We start from the raw sequence: 19,012 nt of genomic DNA on the forward strand, positions 1-19,012 counted from the left end.
GAAGGCATGTAAAGTGCCTAGCAGAGTGCCTAAGCCATAGGAAGTGCTAATGGAATATTGGACATTATTGCCAATTGATGATTTTGGGGGCCAGTGAAAACTTGGCATGACTTTTTCAGAGTGTGGCCAACAGGCCTCCAAGCTCCTCTGCTGGCACCCGGTTCCTGATCCCTTCCTGGCTCAGGGGAACTGGAACCCGCCCTGAAGAGTAGGCTGACCCCTGCCAGCTCTTTACTTCTTCTGGTGACAATGACAACTAACATTGAGCACTTACTATCATCCGAACCACTCTGTAAAGTAGGGATTCCTACCACCCCCTCTTAACAAAGAGGGAAACTGGTTCTCAGAGTGGATAAATGACTTCCCAGAATCACCCAGCTTGTAAATGAAAGGACTGGAATTCACCTTGCAGCTCCTCTGCCCCATGCTTAGGTGAATGTCTGATATCACTGGGAGGTCACCGCTGGGGCTTCCGTGATTGATTGATGGGAATCACAGGGACTGCCTCCGCCCGTGTGTGCTGTGTGCCCACTTCACCCTCACCCTACCCTCAGCAGACCCCTTGCTCCTGGAAGCTGCCTGAGTTGCCTGGGTTTTCGCATCCCTTTGCCTCAGCTCTCTGGTCTGTGCTCAGGGTGTTCCCTAGTAACCATGACACTGTTTAGGAGACCTAGACTCTTACTCTAATGATTAATCTTGTCATTAGCATTTGTTCACCTTCAAATAAGGGGCCATTGCTGTGGATTGCTGAGGAACACAAACAGCAGGCTGACTAACCACCAAGGTGCTAGCAAGAGCCCAGGACAGAGCAACGCTGTCATCCAGTGTCTCACAGACACTTCAGAAAATCCCGCCCTGACTTGACTGTGATTCACAGGGCATAGTAACTGCCCTCAACCTTGTGTTAAGTGAGGTCATTGTAAAACCAGAGCTGTTCTATGGCATGCCATCTCCTTGCAGAAATGCACTCACTGATTGAAGAATGCGGTCTACAGCCAGATTTTTTTAAAATAGCAGTTTTCAAACACTGTGTTCATTAGGCTAACCAGTGCTATTTGGATTCAGTTCAGTTAAAAATTCCTCTTCATTGGGAGGCTGAGGCAGGTGGATCGCTTGAGCTCAAGAGTGTGACATCAGCCTGGGCAACATGGCGAAACCCCATCTCTAAAAAAAAAAAAAATACAAAAATTAGCTGGGCATGGTGATACACACCTGTAGTCCCAGCTACTTGGGAGGCTAAGATGGGAGGATGGCTTGAGCCCAGGAGGCAGAGGCTGAGGCAGAGCCAAGATCGCACCAGTGCACTCCAGCCTGGGTGACAGAGCCAGACTGTCTCAAAACAAACAAAAAAGAATGAAGAAGCAAGCAGACCAGATACTGCTGATAGCTGCTCTCAGAGCTAGGTCTGAGCATCACCTCTCCATGCGTAGTAGTCACACGGGAGCCCCACTCACCCTCCTTTCTAAATAGCATTTCTTATTATTTCTAGTTAGTATTTAATGGTCATTCAGGCCTGGCGTGGTGGTCACACCTGTAATCCCAGCACTTTGGGAGGCCGAGGATGGTAGATCACGCGGTCGGGAGTTCGAGACCTGTCTGGCCAACATAGTGAAATCCCGTCTCTACTAAAAATGCAAAAAACAAAATTAGCCGGGCATGGTAACGCGTGCCTGTAATCCCAGCTACTTGGGAGGCTGAGGGAGGAGAATCGCTTGAACCTGGGAGGCAGAGGTTGCAGCGAGCTGAGATCATGCCACTGCACTCCAGCCTGGGCAACAGAGTGAGACTCCATCTCAAGAAATAAATAAACATTATTTAATTAATTAATTAAAAAATAAAAATGGTCATTCAAAACATGACAACCTTCTAGCCTCATTTGTCTCATGGTCCTCAAACTTTTAAAAAAATTTTTGGCAAATATATTCTCTTTGATTGTCAGGGAAAGCTCAGACCTCTAAACTATTTTGTCACAATTAGAATTCTTTATTTTTAAAATGTTAAGTAGTTTCTATGCTTGATCATCAATACCTCCCATTTTCCTAACTTTTTAAGTGTTAAAAGATGGATTTTTGTATCCCCAATATTTATTCTTGAGAATGTTGGATATTACATTTTTTAACTTTTTTTGCTTTTTACATGAAATGAGTTTTTATATATAAAACACTATTTTGTGCTTTCTTGATATTTAATTCAATGAACTTCTATTGAGCAAGTTTTCGGGGTGAAAAGATAAAAAGTATTAGTCTGGATGTGTTACAATGTTTAGCAAGACTTCTTAAAGAAGAAAGCTCCTTTATATTGTCTTCTGATTTTTTTAAAAATTGTATATGCATTTTTTTATTGTGGTAAAAAACACATAACATAAAATTTACCATCTTAACCATTTTTAGGTGCGCAGTTCAGGAGTTAACTATATTCACATTGTTGTGAAACAGATCTCCAGAACTTTTTCATCTGCTCAAGCTGAAACTCTATACCCGTTAAACAACTCCCCTTTGCTTCTTCCCCCAGCCCCTGGAAACCACCTTTCTTTCTGTTTCTGTGAATTTGACTACTCTTAAGTACCTCATATAATTGGAGTCATTCAGTATCTGTCTTTTTATGACAGGCTTGTGTCACTTAGCATCATGTCCTCAAGGTTTATCCATGTTGTAGCATGTGACAGGAACCCCTCCTACTTGTTAAGACTAATAATATTTCATTCTGTGAAATACTTTGTTTAGCCATATTCATCAGTGGACATTTGGGTTTCTTCTGCCTTTTGGCTACTGTGAATAGTGCTGCAGTGAATACAAGCATGCAAGTATCTCTTCAAGACTCTGATTTGAGTTCTTTTAGATATAGACACAGTAGTGGAATTGCTGGATTATATGGTAGTTCTGTTTTTAATATTTTGAGGAACCTACGTGCTGTTTTCCATAGCGGCTGCACCATTTTATTGTCCCGTCAGCAGTATACAAGGGTCCCAGTTTCTTCACATCCTTGCCAACACTTGTTATTATCTGTTTGTTTGTTGTTATTGTTTTGATAGTAGCCATCTTTATGGGTGTGAGGTGATATCTCATGTGGTTTTGACTTTTCAGTTCAGGGATGATTAGTGATGTTGAACATGTTTTTATATACCTGTCAGCCATGTGAGATATTTCTCCAAAGACATTTCTCTGGAGAAATGTCTATTCAAGTCCCTTGCCCATTTTTAAATTAGGTTGATTTTTTAATTGATGAGTTTATAGGAATTCTTTATATATTATAAATATTAACCCTTTATCAGACATATGATTTGCAGATATTTTCTTCCATTCCATAGGAATGTTTATGTCCTCTGATTTTAAGTTTAATATAGTCCCATTTGTCAATTTTTTCTCTTGTTTCCTATGGTTTTGGTGTCATATTTAAGAAATCATTGCCATATCTAATGTCATGAAGCTTTTCCTCTATATTTTCTTCTAGGAGTTTTATAGTTTTAGGTCTTAGTTTTAGGTCTTTAATCTGTTGCATGTGGATGTCCAGTTTCTCCAACATTCCTTAAAGAGACTGTTCTTTCCTCACTGAGTGGTCTTGGCACCTTGTTGAAAGTCATTGACCATATACACGACGGTTTACTTCTGGGCTCTCTTGTCTATTCCACTGGTCTAGTTGTCTGTCTTTATGCCAGTACTACATATTTTGATTATTGTTGCATTGTATTAAGTTTTGAAATCAGGAAGTATGAGTCCTCAAACTTTGTTTTTTTTTTTTTTAATTTTTACTTCATAAATGCCAAAAGGAGTAATTTTATTAATATCTAATGGGAAGTCACTGTATTATATATCCTTTGGAAAGATTGTCATAATCAAGTGAAAATAGAATGTTGAGCAATTTCTGAATGTATCTGGGCATTTGAGATAACTTACCTAGTTTCAAATGCAAATTTTGCTTCTACCATAAATTATACAGATTTGCTACTACATTATGCAGTTTCACAAAATAATTGCATCTACCTGTCCTTTGTAGACTTGTTCTCTATATTACTATTTTTGTCATAGAAAATTTATGTTATATATATGAAAAAAGAAAATCACTTGAATTCCCACAATCTAGAAATAGTCGCTGTTCATATACAGTATATAATATACTCCCAAAATTTTTTCATTGCAAATATATACACATAACTTTTTTTTTTTTTTTTTGAGATGGAGTTTCACTCTTGTTGCCCAGGCTGGAGTGCAATGGCATGATCTTGGCTCACTGCAACCTCTGCCTCCCAGGTTCATGTGATTCTCCTGCCTCAGGCTCCTGAATAGCTGGGATTATAGGCACCCACCACCATGCCCAGCTAATTTTTTGTATTTTTAGTAGAGACGGGGTTTCACCATTTTGACCAGGCTGGACTCCCGACCTCAGGTGATCCACCTGCCTCAGCCTCCCAAAGTGCTGGGATTACAGGCGTGAGTCACTGTGCCTGGCCACACACAACTATTTTTATATGTATTGGTAAAGAATCTGAGAAAATTGATAATAAAAGTGTGTGCCTGCGCAAGATGGAATTATATGCATTCCTTTGTTTTCACTTAATGATATTTCATGACTTTTTAAAAATGGCTTTTTTTCATCATTTTTAAAGGACACCTGGCGTTCCATTGCCTTGGGTCTACCCTGATTGGTTATTGGTGGACATTGGGATTGTGCCTAATTAGCTTTTTTCCTTTCGTAAACAATGCTGTGATTGTATTCTTTTTTTTTTTTTTTTTTTTGAGACAGAGTCTTGCTCTTTTTCCCAGGCTGGAGTGCAGTGGTGCTATCTCAGCTCACTACAAGCTCCACCTCCCAGGTTCACGCCATTCTCCTGCCTCAGCCTCCGTAGTAGCTGGGACTACAGTCGCCCGCCACCACGCCCAGCTATTTTTTTGTATTTTTAGTAGAGATGGGGTTTCACCATGTTAGCCAGGATGGTCTCGATCTCCTGACCTCGTGATCCACCTGCCTCGGCCTCCCAAAGTGCTGGGATTACAGGCGTGAGCCACCGCGCCCGGCCTGTATTCTTACACATACATCTTTACCCAGTTGATTATTTCTTTAGGATGAGTTTCTAAATATGAAATTACTAGATAAGAAGTGTAAACTATTTTATTGAGTTCTAGTGACAGATTGCTAAATTGCCCTCCTAAAAGTGGCAGTTTATGTTCCCACAGGCAATATATACATATACCTATTGGCCTACACTCACACCAGCACTTTACTAATTTTCTAAGTAAAAATGATATACTTTCATTTTAATTTGAATGTACTTGATTAATAATGTAGTTAAACATTTTCATCTTAAATTTTTTTAAAAAATTTAATTGCATCGTGCTTTTCAGTTTAATTGTGAAATTTTAAAATTATGAAACATTCTTCTTTTGGGAATGAAAGTTGTTTGCTTATTTTTCAATTATAGTGTTCATTTCCACGATCAAGATTTTTAAGTTTTACCTTATAGACTGAAGGTATAGACAGTACCATAATTAGGACAATTTTTCAATCTTTGTTTGCCCATTACCTATTATTGTTGATGCTATATTTATTTATTTTTGTCCTTCAGATCTCTTTAAAATCTGTGTGTGTGTGTGTGTGTGTGTGTGTGTGTGTGTGTGTGTGTGTGTGGTTGCTGTTCATCTCTTCCACTCTGACTCCTGGTTTCTTGTTATGCCTAGAAAGACATTCCTGTATCAAGATTGTATGAGTATTTCCCTACATTTTTCCGTTGCTTTTATGGTTGCTTGGTTTTTTGGTGTCTGAATTCCAAATGCTAAAACCTAGTTCTTTATTCATTTATAAGGTATTTTGTCGTTTAAGTTTCGATAGAAATGCCGAAGACCACTGACTTTATATTCCCCCACCTGCACCCCCCACCCCAATATAGAAGAAGTGCACTGAGAAGCATCTGCAAAGTTACGTTTAGGGAATTGATATTTCTTAAGTGTCCACTGCTTCCTCTTCAAAAATGTGTCTGCCTAAGATACTATTATTTAAGCCTCTGTGTACTTTTAACCGTAGAACTGGTAATGGAGACTGCTGGTAATTTATGACCACAACTGTAAGCTTAGATGAAAGAGTTAACACGGAGTATTTTCCTTTCTCTTCTAGATTTTATAGGAAGACGAAACTTGTCGGCTTTCAAGACATGGAGTGTGTGCCTTGTGGAGACCCTCCTCCTCCTTACGAACCGCACTGTGAGTGAACGCAACACAGGCAGAGCCAAGGGGATACCTGGCCTTTTGAAAAAGTTTAAATTTGTAAACGTTTCTTCTCTGGCAAATGGAGCCAAATCCGTCTCTCCTGTGGTGTGTACAGTGTGTCCTCTTTTATCAGGCTTCTGGCAGGACAGAAAGTCCCTTTGTTGTGTGCCTCAGTCAGCAAACCGGGCCCAGGGATTTGAATCTCAGAGTGGAGTGCAGACATTTTGCCACTGCTCAGCTCCTTCTGAAGCCTTCCCTGGCTCCCTGGGTCTGTAATTCAGGCGACTTTGAATAACCAGGCGGCTCACATCCTCACTCTTAGGTCTTCGTGCCCTGGCCCCATGAATTCCTGGATTTTCCTTTCCTAGTCCCCAGACAGGATCATATGGTGGCATCTCTGCCTTCCCAGAGAAGTTCCTCTCTGTGAGTCACCTGCCCTCACTGTGTGTCACTAAATGGAACTTAGTTCACTTCATCCATTCCTTCTTTTCTCTCATTTAACAAATAAATGAGAAAAGAGAACTCCATTGCATGCTGGTGATACAACTGTATATGACAAAATTGTGCCTTTTCCTCTTTATGTTAACATTAGTTACTCCTTTTGACTATGTATTTTGTGTAGCTATAAAAGGTATTTGTTTCAAGTTATCAACCAGCATCAATTTTGAATAGGAAGAAGAGTGGCCTCTCACTCTTTTTAATCCTAAATACAAACCTGGTCAATAGAAACCCACAGGAAGGGAACCGGTGAGTGGCCTCTATGTGGCAGAGCACGCTTGTCTGTGCCACAGCAGGGCTCAGGAGAGCCACACTTCACGGCTCAGGGGAGAGCGAAGGGCAGGAGGGAGGATGGAGGAGGCTGCTTTATCCCACACACAGGTCGGTCATGCCTTTCTGGGGAGCATTGTTTTGATGTCATTTTTAATGCATAGGCTCTGTCCTATTGCTTTTTGCTATGGTAAAAGTCCCCTCTGAACTAATTGAAAGTTAGTGCGTCATTTGATAAGGTCACATAGTACTTCTCTTTCCAAGAGTGTCATGAAATTTTGCAGTCCATATTAGTGTGTCCTTTACCAAAATGCATTATTTTCTATTCTTCATTTGAAGTGACAGAAAAGCAAAAGAAGTTGGAAGATTTTCTTTTATAGAAAACATATATCGATCCTCATTTTTATAATAGGTAAACATTCACCAAATAATTCATTGCAAATAACAAATGCAATATTGAATGCCTGTTATCAGTCACAATGCATATGCTTTACTTATTTTGTTTTACTTTTCTCAATAATCCTATCATCAGTCCAAATTTGTCAATGAGAACACTAGTCCAGAGAGGTGAATCCTGTTCTGTTGTTGGCTTCTAAGTCCCAGAGACAGTATTCAAATTCCAGTCCAATTCTTTCTACCACAACCTACTGTCTCCCTAAGCTCCCTAAGGAAAACTAGGCTATCTCATCTTTCCTGTACATTGACTCTTTCTTGTGTTGTTTGCTTTAATATTAATCACTTAAAGAAAATGCTAAAAATCTAACATGTCAGAGACACTGGAAGAGTGTCTTTATGCCACGACACAACCCATCAAAGGACAAGCCCTCTTGCCAGTTTAACATGCAGTGACCTGGGCCTGCCTGTGGGCCAGCCCAGCCACCATTCTGTCAGGAAGGTGAGTTAAAATCATGCACTGCAGCCCAGACTGCTGCACAGAGATTCCGTGAAGTCAGTATTGCCACTTTAGAGTCAGAAAGTCTTAGGGGTTTTTTCCCATTAATTTATTGGATTTATATTTAATACAATCAAGTCAAAACTCTGAGGCTTTGGGATTTTCTGCCTTCTGGGTTCTGACTAAGCTCAGATATCACAAATTTGCCTTTGAAGGTAGATCTCACATGTAACTTTTAGTGTCTTGTGAAGTCCTTAGTAATTTAGTGTTGGGTGAAGTCCTTAGTATTTTAAAAAGAAAATTAACCAGTATATATATATACATATATATGTGTGTGTGTATGTTTCTTCATATATGAAACTTTTTAGAAAGCAAGGAAGAATAAGCTATTTGTCAAAGTAAAACTTGCAGTGTGCACAGCTGATAGCCTTTCAAATCACAAAGCAAGACAGGCTGGTAGTCTTCAGTGAGCATGAGTCCTTATCTCTGTAAAAGAAAGTTTGCTGCCTTTGGCACAGTTCTTGGCAGTAATTCCAGAATACAACTAATCTCCTCAAAAGAGATTTTGGAGTCTTTTGGGAAAATTTTGTAAGGCGCCTTATGTTTTCATTTCTTCCACTTTGGGCTTTTTTTTTTTTTTTTTTTAGCTCATCCATAAAGAGCTACTGCTTCAGTGATTTTTTTCTCCCCCTTGAGGAGTTCCTGTGCTGCTTAGATTCTCAGCTAGAAGAAAGTGACACATCTCAAGCTAACTTAAGGAGTGGGGTTTGTTTCAAGGACATGCCTGGTAGTGGGAGAGGCAAGAACTCTCTGGAACCAGGAGTAGCCCTCCCTGGGGGTCCCAGGTGGCTCGGAGTCTGGTGGCACACCACGCCTCTGCAGAAGGAGACCCTGTATGCTGCATGCTCTACAGCAGCTCTCTGGGTCTGCGGGGCTGTCTGTCCTAACCTAACGGGTCTCTTTGCTCTGGATTTCCCATTTCTGTCAGCTGCCCCAGGGACCACCCCAGTACCACGCCTATCTGTGGCTGGTGACCTGAGCCAGCACTCACCTCCCCGAGGGCTAGGTCTTCCCTTGTGAAATGGAGTGGTACCTGCCTGCTAAGGAACAGACCCACCTGCCTGCTGTGGTTGTGTTGCCAGAAGTGTTAGATTCACATCTTGGCTGCACTTTGTACTGATGGTGTAACCTTGGGCAAATAGTCTCCCCTCTTTGAACCTCTGTTTACTCTGGAAAATGCCCAAGTCTGCAGATTTTGGATAGAACTAAATGAACTAGTAGTCCAGCAACATGATACCTGCCCTGGGGCAAGCTCAGTAATGACTGTCTACCTGCTGGCCTGCCTTCTTTCAAACCATGACCCCGCCTGTCCTCGGCCATACCCTGACCCAGATGTGTTCTTTGGAGGGTCTGCTGCTTTGGAGTTGCCCTGGACGGGGAGGATCTCATGGTGCATCTGGCTCTGATGTTTGTCTTCTGGGGCTTCACCTCCCCTGGTGGGTGAGCACTGAAGGGTACCGGAAAGGGGTTCCATGGAGTTTTGTGCCTGAGCAGCTCAGATGGGGGCCAGGTGCTGTGGCTCACGCCTGTAATCTTACTACTTTGGGAGGCTGAGGTGGGAGGATCACTTGAGCCCAGGAATTCAAGACCGGCCTGAGCAACATAGTGAGACACCATATTCACAAAAAATAAAAAATTAGCTAGGGATGGTGGTGTGTGCCTTTGGTTCTAGCTACTTGGGAGGCTGGGGTGGGAAGATTGCTTGAGCCCAGGAGGTTGAGGCAGCAGTGAGCTGGGATTGTGCCACTGCACTCCAGCCTGAACAACAGAGTAAGACCCTGTCTTAAAAAAAAAAAAAAAAAGAAAAGGTAAAAAAAGAAGAAACTCAGATGGCTAGACTGGGAGGCTGAAGGCTGAAGAGACCCGAATTAGGCCAGTCTCTCCCCTCTCTATCTGGATCTGAGGCCTCTGGCCCTACTCCCACCAGATGAGCTCTACGCCCCGCCTCCCCAATAACAATGGATTTGTGATGATAATCCTCCCATAGCCCCTCTGTCTGGGCACTAATAGCATTAATGTGTGATACTGACTGGCTGGGCATGGAGCTCAGGGTTGATGAGTGACACTCCTGTAAACTACAGATAAATAAAAGACGCCCATTACATAGAAATGCCTGCTGCAGGCATTGTTCCCCCAAGTAACTTCAGTTCCTAATCACCTGTGCCCACTTAGAGCTTCAAGGAGAAATAGAGAAAAATACACAAGAAAGTTTAGAACAGTATCCTGCCTTCAGTCTGATAAGAAATGCAGATTTAGTATGATTTCTTTTAGCAGTGTTTACTTAATTTGGAACAAATACTGTGGTTGGAACAAATGGTTTTGAAAAAATTCAAAGGGGTTTTCACCAGAGTAAAACTTTATTTAAGTATGTTTAACCTAGATGTTTGCTTTGTTCTCGGGGGCTTTGTAAGACAAGCCACGTGATTCTGGAGAGATAAGGGATCAGATAAATCACTGTGTGGGAGAAAGGAAAGCCTGAGCTGGGCTGACCTGCAACTCTTAGGAATTGTATGTGGCTTCATAGTCTTAGAAGACAGCAAGCAGTTGTTTGCACCAATAAGTAATAAATCACATTATTAAAAGTTTATTATTTTCCAAAGGAAGTTTAAAATATATTTTAAATAACAAATAAAGGCAATTTCAAAATAAACTTTGAGATGTATTTGCTCATTAAAGATAATTTTTAACATTTAGTAGAAAAAAGTGAGTGGTGGAAGGGAACCCCAGTAGTCCCCTAAACAGAGCATTTGCAGCATTGATCATTACAAAAACAAAGCATTCTAAGGGTTTTCTTTTCAGCCTTTTTTCTATCTATGCCACTGATTTTGAAAAGATGAGCATAATTACACTGTACGTACTATTTTGGATTCTTTTGCCACTTCGGATATACTTTTTTCATATAATGACTTGTCTGGGTAAAGTGTCACACAGGTATGTGGCCTACAGTTGGAATTCTGAGGCTGTTCCTATTCCACGTGACACTGCTGTCCCCTTCTGTGCAAGCTGTCATGCTTTATTCATGCACTAACGATGGAAGTCCATGAGTGTACTTCTGTGTCCAGAGGTACTCATATTTTTGTCTCTTGACATTCAGTGTTAAATTATTTTAAAGTAAGAGTGCCTGGTAAGTAAGAGTACCTCTTTTAAACCAAACAAAAACAAATTTAAAAGGAAATAAATTGGGAGCATTTTGAAATCAATACAGGTTTCCTTTAAAGGAGAAGGGAGAGGAGGGAGTCTGGGAGGGAGGGGGAGAAACAGCAAGTTCCTCGTGTTGAATTCCAAGTTGACTTCAGCTCTTTCCTGGGTATTTCAGCCAACCAAACCATGGAGTTAAGAAGCCAGCTCTTGGTATCCTCTTCTTCCTGGGCACTGAAACATTTACTGAATCTGATCAGAGTAAATGACTGCATAATGAGACGCAGATGAGATATAGATAATCCAAAAGCATTTTCCATTTGCTGGGAACGTTATGTGATTTTTACTCTGTTTGTGGATGGTTTTTTGTTTCTGCAGTGGAGTTGTTTCTGATGAGTTTGCTAATACTTAACAGCCCCCTTTTCCAAGAGGACTTCCTGGGGCCTCTGCATGATGAGCCCACAAAGCCAGTGCGTAGAGGACTAATTAAGGGCTCCATTTACTGAGGGTTTTCAAGTCGGCTGTGGTCCTCAGACCAAGACTCCTAAGTGTCCAGCCAGGGGATCACTGGCACAGCTGCTCTTCAGGGGCCTTGCTTTGGGTATTGTTTCAGGAACACATAACTGCTACTATGCATTTTAAATGAGTGTCTGAGGCAGCAGAGAAGGGGTGGCTTCTTATAGGCAAGTCTTAAATATTTAGCTCTTTACTGCCAAACAGAACTTTCAGGGCAGGGAATAGGAAGACAATGAGATCAAAGGAAAGCCCATGGTTTGTGGAAGACAGATTACCCAGCCAGGCCTCCCTGGGAGGTTCAAAGCAGGGATTCCCTCCATTGTTCACTCATTTATGGTTGGTTTAAGTTACTGTTGCTCCTTCTCCCCTTCCTTCCATTGTCTAGAGTTCCTTGGTTTTCTTTACTGTATCTCTTTCTTTTTGTCAATAACATGTGATTTCATTATTTTACTGGAAAATAATCTAAAATAGTAGTAGTCAAAGGTTGCTTATGTGGAAACCAAATAAACACAGCTGAAAACTTAAACCAGGTCTCCCCACAAAGTCCCAGCTCTATATCTCTATCAAGAGGACACCTTTAAATCTCTCCCTTGGAACTCATTTATTTTTTGTTGCAAGCATTACTGTACCAAGCCAAACCAGCCATGGTGGAGAGGATTAGAAGAGAGAGGAGAAGCTAATTGAGGAAGAGATGGAGGCAGCCAGAAGTGAAAGCGCAGCCTGCAGGGAGGAGTCAGAAACTCACAAAAAGCAGCATGAAGAACCCCAAACCCACTGTCATTTGATGCCTTTTAGTGTGGAGCAAACAGACCTTTTCATCCTAATGACTGACCCCTGAGGTTTTCTCTCTAATACCCCTTAGTATGATAATTACAGTTCTTATTATTATTCCGGACCCCAAAAAGGGGTGCAGGGATGATCAGATTACACTTGTTGACGTCTTTTTTTTTTTTTTTTTTTTTTTGAGACAGTCTCACTCTGTTAGCCCAGGCTAGAGTGCAGTGGTGCAATCACCACAGATCACTGTAGCCTCAACTTCACAGGCTCAAGTGATCCTCCCACCTCAGCCTCCTGAGTAGCTGGGCCCACAGGTACATGCCAGCATGCCTGGCTAGTTTTTGTGTTTTCGGTAGAGCTGAGGTTGAATTCCTGAGCTCAAGTGATTCACCTGCCTCAGCCTCCCAAAGTTCTGGGATTACAGGCATGAGCCACCGCACCCGACCATGAAGTCTTTTTCAAGAAAGCAGAAAACTGTTGTAATTCATTTGAAAATGATTTACATCAGAAATGACCCTCTCAAGGTTATTTGCTTATTGAGGCAAACAATTGTTTTCTGAAAATATGTTGAAAATTTGTTACAGCAAACTCCTTATTTTCTGAGGATGCTCAAAACAATAGCTGGGGCTGGGCATGGTGGCTCATGCCTGTAATCCCAGCACTTTGGGTGGCCAAGGTGGGTGGATCACCTGAGGTCAGAAGTTTGAGACCAGCCTGGCCGACATGACGAAACCCTGTCTCTATTAAAAATACAAAAATTAGCTGTGCGTGGTGGCAGTCACCCGTAATCCCAGCTACTCAGGAGGCTGAGGCAGAAGAATCACTTGAACACGGGAGGCGGAGGTTGCAGTGAGCCGAGATCGTACCATTGCACTCCAGCCTGGGTGACAAGAGCGAAACTCCATCTCAAAACATAAGATAAAATAAAATAAAAAATAAAACAAAACAAGAAACAATAGCTGAGCAGTTTAAATGTCTTGGCCTGTTTAGAGAAAAAATACACCATAAATGTAATTGGTTTATATAATTATTTAGCTATTTCAAACACTTATTCTCCAGATATGTTTCCATAGCCCTAATTTCATTAAAGTTACAGAAATCAGAAAATTCTTTAAAAAGTTTCTTAAACACATGTGCCCTACATTGATTCTTGTCTCCCAAGAAATGCCCTTTTTCTCAAATTGAAATCTTTCAAATTTAGCAGTTTTCTCCCATAAAGTTGCTAAATATTTGTAAGTCATTGACTTTGTCTGTTATCAGTAAAAATGGAAAAGTTGAATGCCTTGACTGAATGAGTTGACAGCACGCCTTGAATTGGGAGCTGCTCTTCAAAGTCGCTGTGTGCCTGAGCCTTTGGTGGGACCTTCTGAGAACAGTAGCAGTTGATTATTACCCAGTCACCAATAAATCTAATTTCACTGGCTTTTGTCTTCAGTCTCTGTTAGACATTTAAAACCATTGAGCTGGTTTAAATATTTACTCACAATCAACAGGTTGTGATTTGTTAAAGGGCATCACCAAATTAAATGTTTTTCAGATTAAATACAGTTTATTTTTAAAAATATAAAATCCAGCAGGACTGTTTCCCTAAGCTGTGGACTTAGTGAAATCAGGTGGACCTAAGTCCACAACCTAGTGAAACAGTGCGTTGGTGGCCACACACATGGATCAGCGATTTGTGTATGTCCCCATCAAATGCTTAAAATAAGTGTGAGCTTATGGAGGAAAGCAGACTCACATTTGATGCCAAACCTGTAGTGGATATACTCAAAGTTCAGGCTCTATCACTCCTTTTTGTATAGGGAGCATTTACCCTCTTGAGGTGGCATGTGAGGGCCTGCATCGTGTGGGAAAACAGCTCTTGGGTTCACGGTCTAAGGAAGACCAGGGGATGTGGCCTTAACCAATGGATTGGGATCGTTTTGTCTTTAAACTTGGGTGTCTAGCCACTTCCTAGGGGGTTTACTTGAGTACCGTCGTTTTTGAGAAGGGAAAAAAGAAGTTCCAGAATAGTGTGAAATAGCAAGTATTTCTTGCATTCCGAAAGGTACCAGGCATTTCATCTGTATTTCTCAGCCTGCCCTTCACATAATGGTCCATGGTGTGTGTTTCCTTAAAGCCCTCATTCCACAGGACATGGTCACGTGGAGGGGAGACGAGTCCCACCCCAGGCCTTCCTGACAGCACAGACAGGCCAAGCTCAATACTGCCTCTCCAGGTGAACTCCGAGGGACAGGATTAAGAGAGTTTTAAAATAATTTATAAATTAAGAAAAATTCTGAACCTATAAATAAAATGTAATTGAGTCATCCTACTTGAAAAAATGGGTAAAGAATCTCAAAGGTTGAAAAGGGCATTAGAAAGTTAAAAATGGAAGCTTGAAGTCAAATTTCAAACAGGAATTAATTAATTTAGAAGATAATATCCCACTTTGGGTTTTTAAAACATTATTTTTTGAGACAGAGTCTCGCTCTGTCATCCAGGCTGGAGTGCAGTGGCGTGATCTCGGCTCACTACAACCTCTGCCTCCCAGGTTCAAGCGATTCTTCTGCCTCAGCCTCCCAGGTAGCTGGGATTACAGGTGTGTGCCACCATGCCCGGCTAATTTTTGTATTTTTAGTAGAGACGGGGTTTCACCATGTTGGCCACGCTGGTCTTGAAATCCTGATCTCAAGTGATCTGCCCGCCTTGGCCTCTCAAAGTGCTGGGATTACAGGTGTGAGCCACAGAGCCTGGTCTAAAACATTATTTTAATTGCTTCATTTATTATTTCGATTATCTCAGAGAAAATATTTTAAATATTCATGAGAATTTTATCTATTGTAAGTCATGCAGCAGTTTTCTTAATTAAATATTTAAGAAACATTTTTCTTGATAATTATAATTTTAAAAGGAAGTTTTAACTTTCAAAATAATTTTTGAACTTTACTGAAATATAATGTATATACAAGGAGATGCATCCATTTTAAATGTAAAATTCAGTGAGTTTTGATGGATGTATAACTTGTGTAATCATTTCCGCCATCATGATACAGAACATTTCTGTCACCCTCCCATAAGGAAAGTGACTATTTTTAAGCATTGGTCTTCTTGGAGTGGCCTCAGAGGGGTCCATTAGTGAGATGTCTAGGGGATATGGTTTAGGCATCTTTTTGCTCTATTGCTGTTGTAAAATGTGTGCATGTGTGTGTTAATGTTTCCTGTCCTTGCTTCATTCTGTGTCAAGAGACCAACGGGTTATGTTATGAAATTTTCTCTTTAAATGATTTTCTGAAAAATCTTCACTATTGAACTTTGTAAAATGCCATTGAAAATAATTCCTGAAAATATTGCCAGGGGTCATAGGAGGCATGGTTTTCTTCAAAATGAGAAAAATTGCTTTTTAAAATTCTTGGTATTGGGCTGTTTAACACAGGAAACATGTCAGGGAGTCTGTTTTGGGTGCAGAATGCTAGTCTAGATATTAATGAAGTGCTGCAGAAACACATCTCTCCCACGTTGTGAATGATCTCCTCGTCTTCTCCTTTAGGGACAGCTATCTTGAATGCTAAGATGTCCGTATCACTGATGAGGACACTGGGGCTGCCCTGGTGAAAACCACAGGCCAACTTCCCAGTTCTCAGGGAGTTAAGATTCCAATGCTGCAGGGCAGAGCTATTATTTACAATAAGGTGCTGAGGGAAGGTTTATTAAGGTGACCCTAGGACAGGGCCCTGAAAGAGGGGAGGAGGCAGAGACACCCACAGCAGAGGCCACAGCTGGTGACTGAGTCGATAGGTGCATCAGGTAGGGCTCCTGGGCTGTTATGAAGATACATTTAACTTCCCTCGGACTCCTGTTGGAAATAGAGTTGAGGGGAGCAAGGGAGGAAGCAGGAACTCACTCTCCTAGTTTCAGCAGAGCATTTTTAGCTGGCACAGTAAATGTATGTGCTTTGAGAAATAGTGTGGCTTTTCACCCCTTTCTCAAGAGTTGGTTATTAGTTTATTTAATTCAATTAATTTAATTTAAATAAATCATGTATTTACTAGTTATGTGTTAATAATATTATAATATTTGCTATGTTTTGTTTTCCTCTTCAGATAGTCAAGGAAAATTAGAGTTGTTTTTTTTTTTTTAAACCCAAGTGAAACACATATTTGAAAGAGGTTAACTTAAGCTTTTATATTCTGCCGTAAGCTTTTACATTATCATGAGTGTTTTCTATGATTTTAGGCCCGGGGCACACAGATAAAGGCGTGAAAAATAAAATCGGGGGAAGCTCTCTCTGATTACTAATTTTCTCATAACTATCTCAGTTGATATCCCAAGACTAATGCAAACCCATCTATTTGATGTTTTTCATGAAAGCTCATTTAGGCTTCGCTGTGAAGAAGGCTTGATTTTGAGTCCTAACACTTAATTTTCAGACAAATTATTTAACTTTTCTTCATCCCTGTTTCTTAAAATTAAGATGCTAGTGATTGTAAAAGAGGCAGTAATGCCAGGGCCGAGTCCTGAATCGCCTTCCTGTTCCAAGTCTCAAGAAAAACATTCTCTTTCTAACCTAACCTGGAGTTTTGTGCTTTGCCATAAGTCCTGTCAAATGTAAAATTATAAGTGAATTAATACCGGTATCAATTCTGCTGGCATAGAAGATAGCAGGAAGCACTGTCTAAATCCAGATTTTCTTTTCAGTCTAGACTCAAACAACCATACCAAACTGTGCACAGATATACATTTTTTTCTTAGTTGGAAGTTAATGGGTGGAAATAATTTGAGTGTCATCATCTGAGAATAATTTCACAGATTACTTCTTCAAATAGTGCAGTGAGGTAAATAAGAGTTATCCACTGATGACAGGGAAGGCAGCCTCACAGGATCAGGGTCTGCAGGCTAACACCTGCCTGTCTCCACATGGCCTTCTCCAAATGCAAGGGAAAATGGACACTCCCTGCTTTCTTTCACAGGGGCTGGAGGCCGGAGCCCAAAATGGAGCCTGGCACTCAAAGGGTTAAGGAGAGTCCGTGGTGGAACTGGGAGGGCGGAGGCCCAAGTTTCTGGTCTCTGTTGGATTCCCAGATGGCAGCCCCAGTTGAAGCACACTATTTTTAAGCTTGCTCTCCCTAAGCACAGATGTTCAAGGCCATAATAATGTGTTTCTTTTATGGTGTGTTTTCTGTTTCTCGGTGCAGAAGTTTAAAAGCTTCATTGTTTCATCAGTCAGATAAACACAGCAAGACGTTATGGGTCCGTAGAATATTAAAAAGAAAAACATCCTTGCCAGTAGGGAAGGTTCCTTTACTCTCTCATGTTTGTGAGAAACACTGGAGGTAATCTGCTGCTATTGTGCAGCTTTTAATTGTTTTCAATGTTAATGATGGTATTTATGGTAATTAACGTACAAAACAGCTGTACTTACAATCCAGCAAGTGCCAAAGAGGATCCCGAAGCAGTGAGTTGCTCCAGCATAATGGGGTGCCTTCAGTCAGCCCTGCAGTTAGGGCCAGGCGCTGAGGCCTGGGGTGCACCTGCCTGTCTTGCCAGCCCCTCCCCATGGTCATTGCTTTTTCCGTCTTCTTTTCTTTTACTCAAAGACAGGCGTGATCATATTTGGCCTAGTCCATCCTGGTGGGCAGCAGGTCTCTAGACCAAGTGATCTGGAAGCAAGATGGAAAGAGCAGAAACCAAGTTTGGTTGAGGAACTGACCAGATCTCAGCTGCGGTGGCCGTCAGCCCCTGTAGCAGCTTCCTCCCTGACTTCCTCCCTTCTGCTGATGTTCCTGGGTCCCTGGTTTGCTTCAGAATCCCTCTTACTGCCTTAGTTTCTCTCCCTCACCCCGTGCCTCTGAACCATCCTCTTGATTCCTTTGCTCCCTCAGCCTCCCATCACGCTGCGGGTTCCTGTCCCTGGGCTGCCGGGTGCCCTTCAATCCTGTTTTCCTTGAGTTTCATTGTGGCATCATGCCAACATTTCTACTGGTCTGTTGGGTAATTAATACACATGCACATCATAGAGTGGAAAACTCTTCATGTCTTTATCTTGTCCATCTGTAATTTGCTTTTGTCCTGTTGAGAAGAAATAAGAGCTGTTTAGTTCAACTCAACAATTAATTTTTATTTTCTTGATAGAAACATTCACATTTTATACTAATAAATAAAAACCAAAGTCAAACTTAAGGAAATATTAAGGCCAGGTGTGGTGGCTTTCATCTGTAATTCCAGCACTTTGGGAGGCTGAGAAGGGTGGATCACTTGAGGTCAGGAGTTCGAGACCAGCCTTGCCAACATGGTGAAACGCTATCTCTACTAAAAATACAAAAATTAGCCAGACATGGTGGTGTGGGCCTGTAATCCCAGCTACTCAGGAGGTTAAGACAGGAGAATCACTTGAACCCGGGAGGCAGAGGTTGCAGTGAGCCAAGATCATGCCACTGCACTCCAGCCTAGGCAACAGAGCAAGGCTCCATCTCAAAAGATAATTAAAAAAAAATTTAAATTCATATAGCCCCCGTAGCAGGTGTCCTTGGGGACACCAATTCATGACATAGCTCCTTTCCTTTGCCTCCCCTCAGGAGCCCTGCTGTGCACAGTTATAGCCACATGCCAGGGGGATTTGTCCTCCCCTTTCCCTGGAGCCTCCCACCAGTGTTAGGAGCAGACTATGAAAGATTACAGCTCTTGG

At 41.4% G+C, this 19,012-nt stretch overlaps 1 protein-coding gene across 8 annotated transcripts in view; it reads left to right on the top strand.

Annotated features, from left to right (window-relative positions):
* Positions 1–19,012, top strand: part of TNFRSF19 (TNF receptor superfamily member 19) — a 105,768-nt gene that overhangs the window by 50,269 nt on the left and 36,487 nt on the right. For all 8 annotated transcript variants that reach the window (XM_055359677.2, XM_055359674.2, XM_004054255.5 and 5 more), the window contains exon 5: positions 6,106–6,191. In XM_055359677.2, coding sequence (XP_055215652.2) covers positions 6,106–6,191 — 86 coding nt within the window. The remainder of the gene's footprint in view (positions 1–6,105; positions 6,192–19,012) is intronic.

The sequence above is a fragment of the Gorilla gorilla genome, chromosome 14 (genome assembly GCF_029281585.2).
Source record: "Gorilla gorilla gorilla isolate KB3781 chromosome 14, NHGRI_mGorGor1-v2.1_pri, whole genome shotgun sequence".
NCBI lineage: Eukaryota > Metazoa > Chordata > Mammalia > Primates > Hominidae > Gorilla > Gorilla gorilla.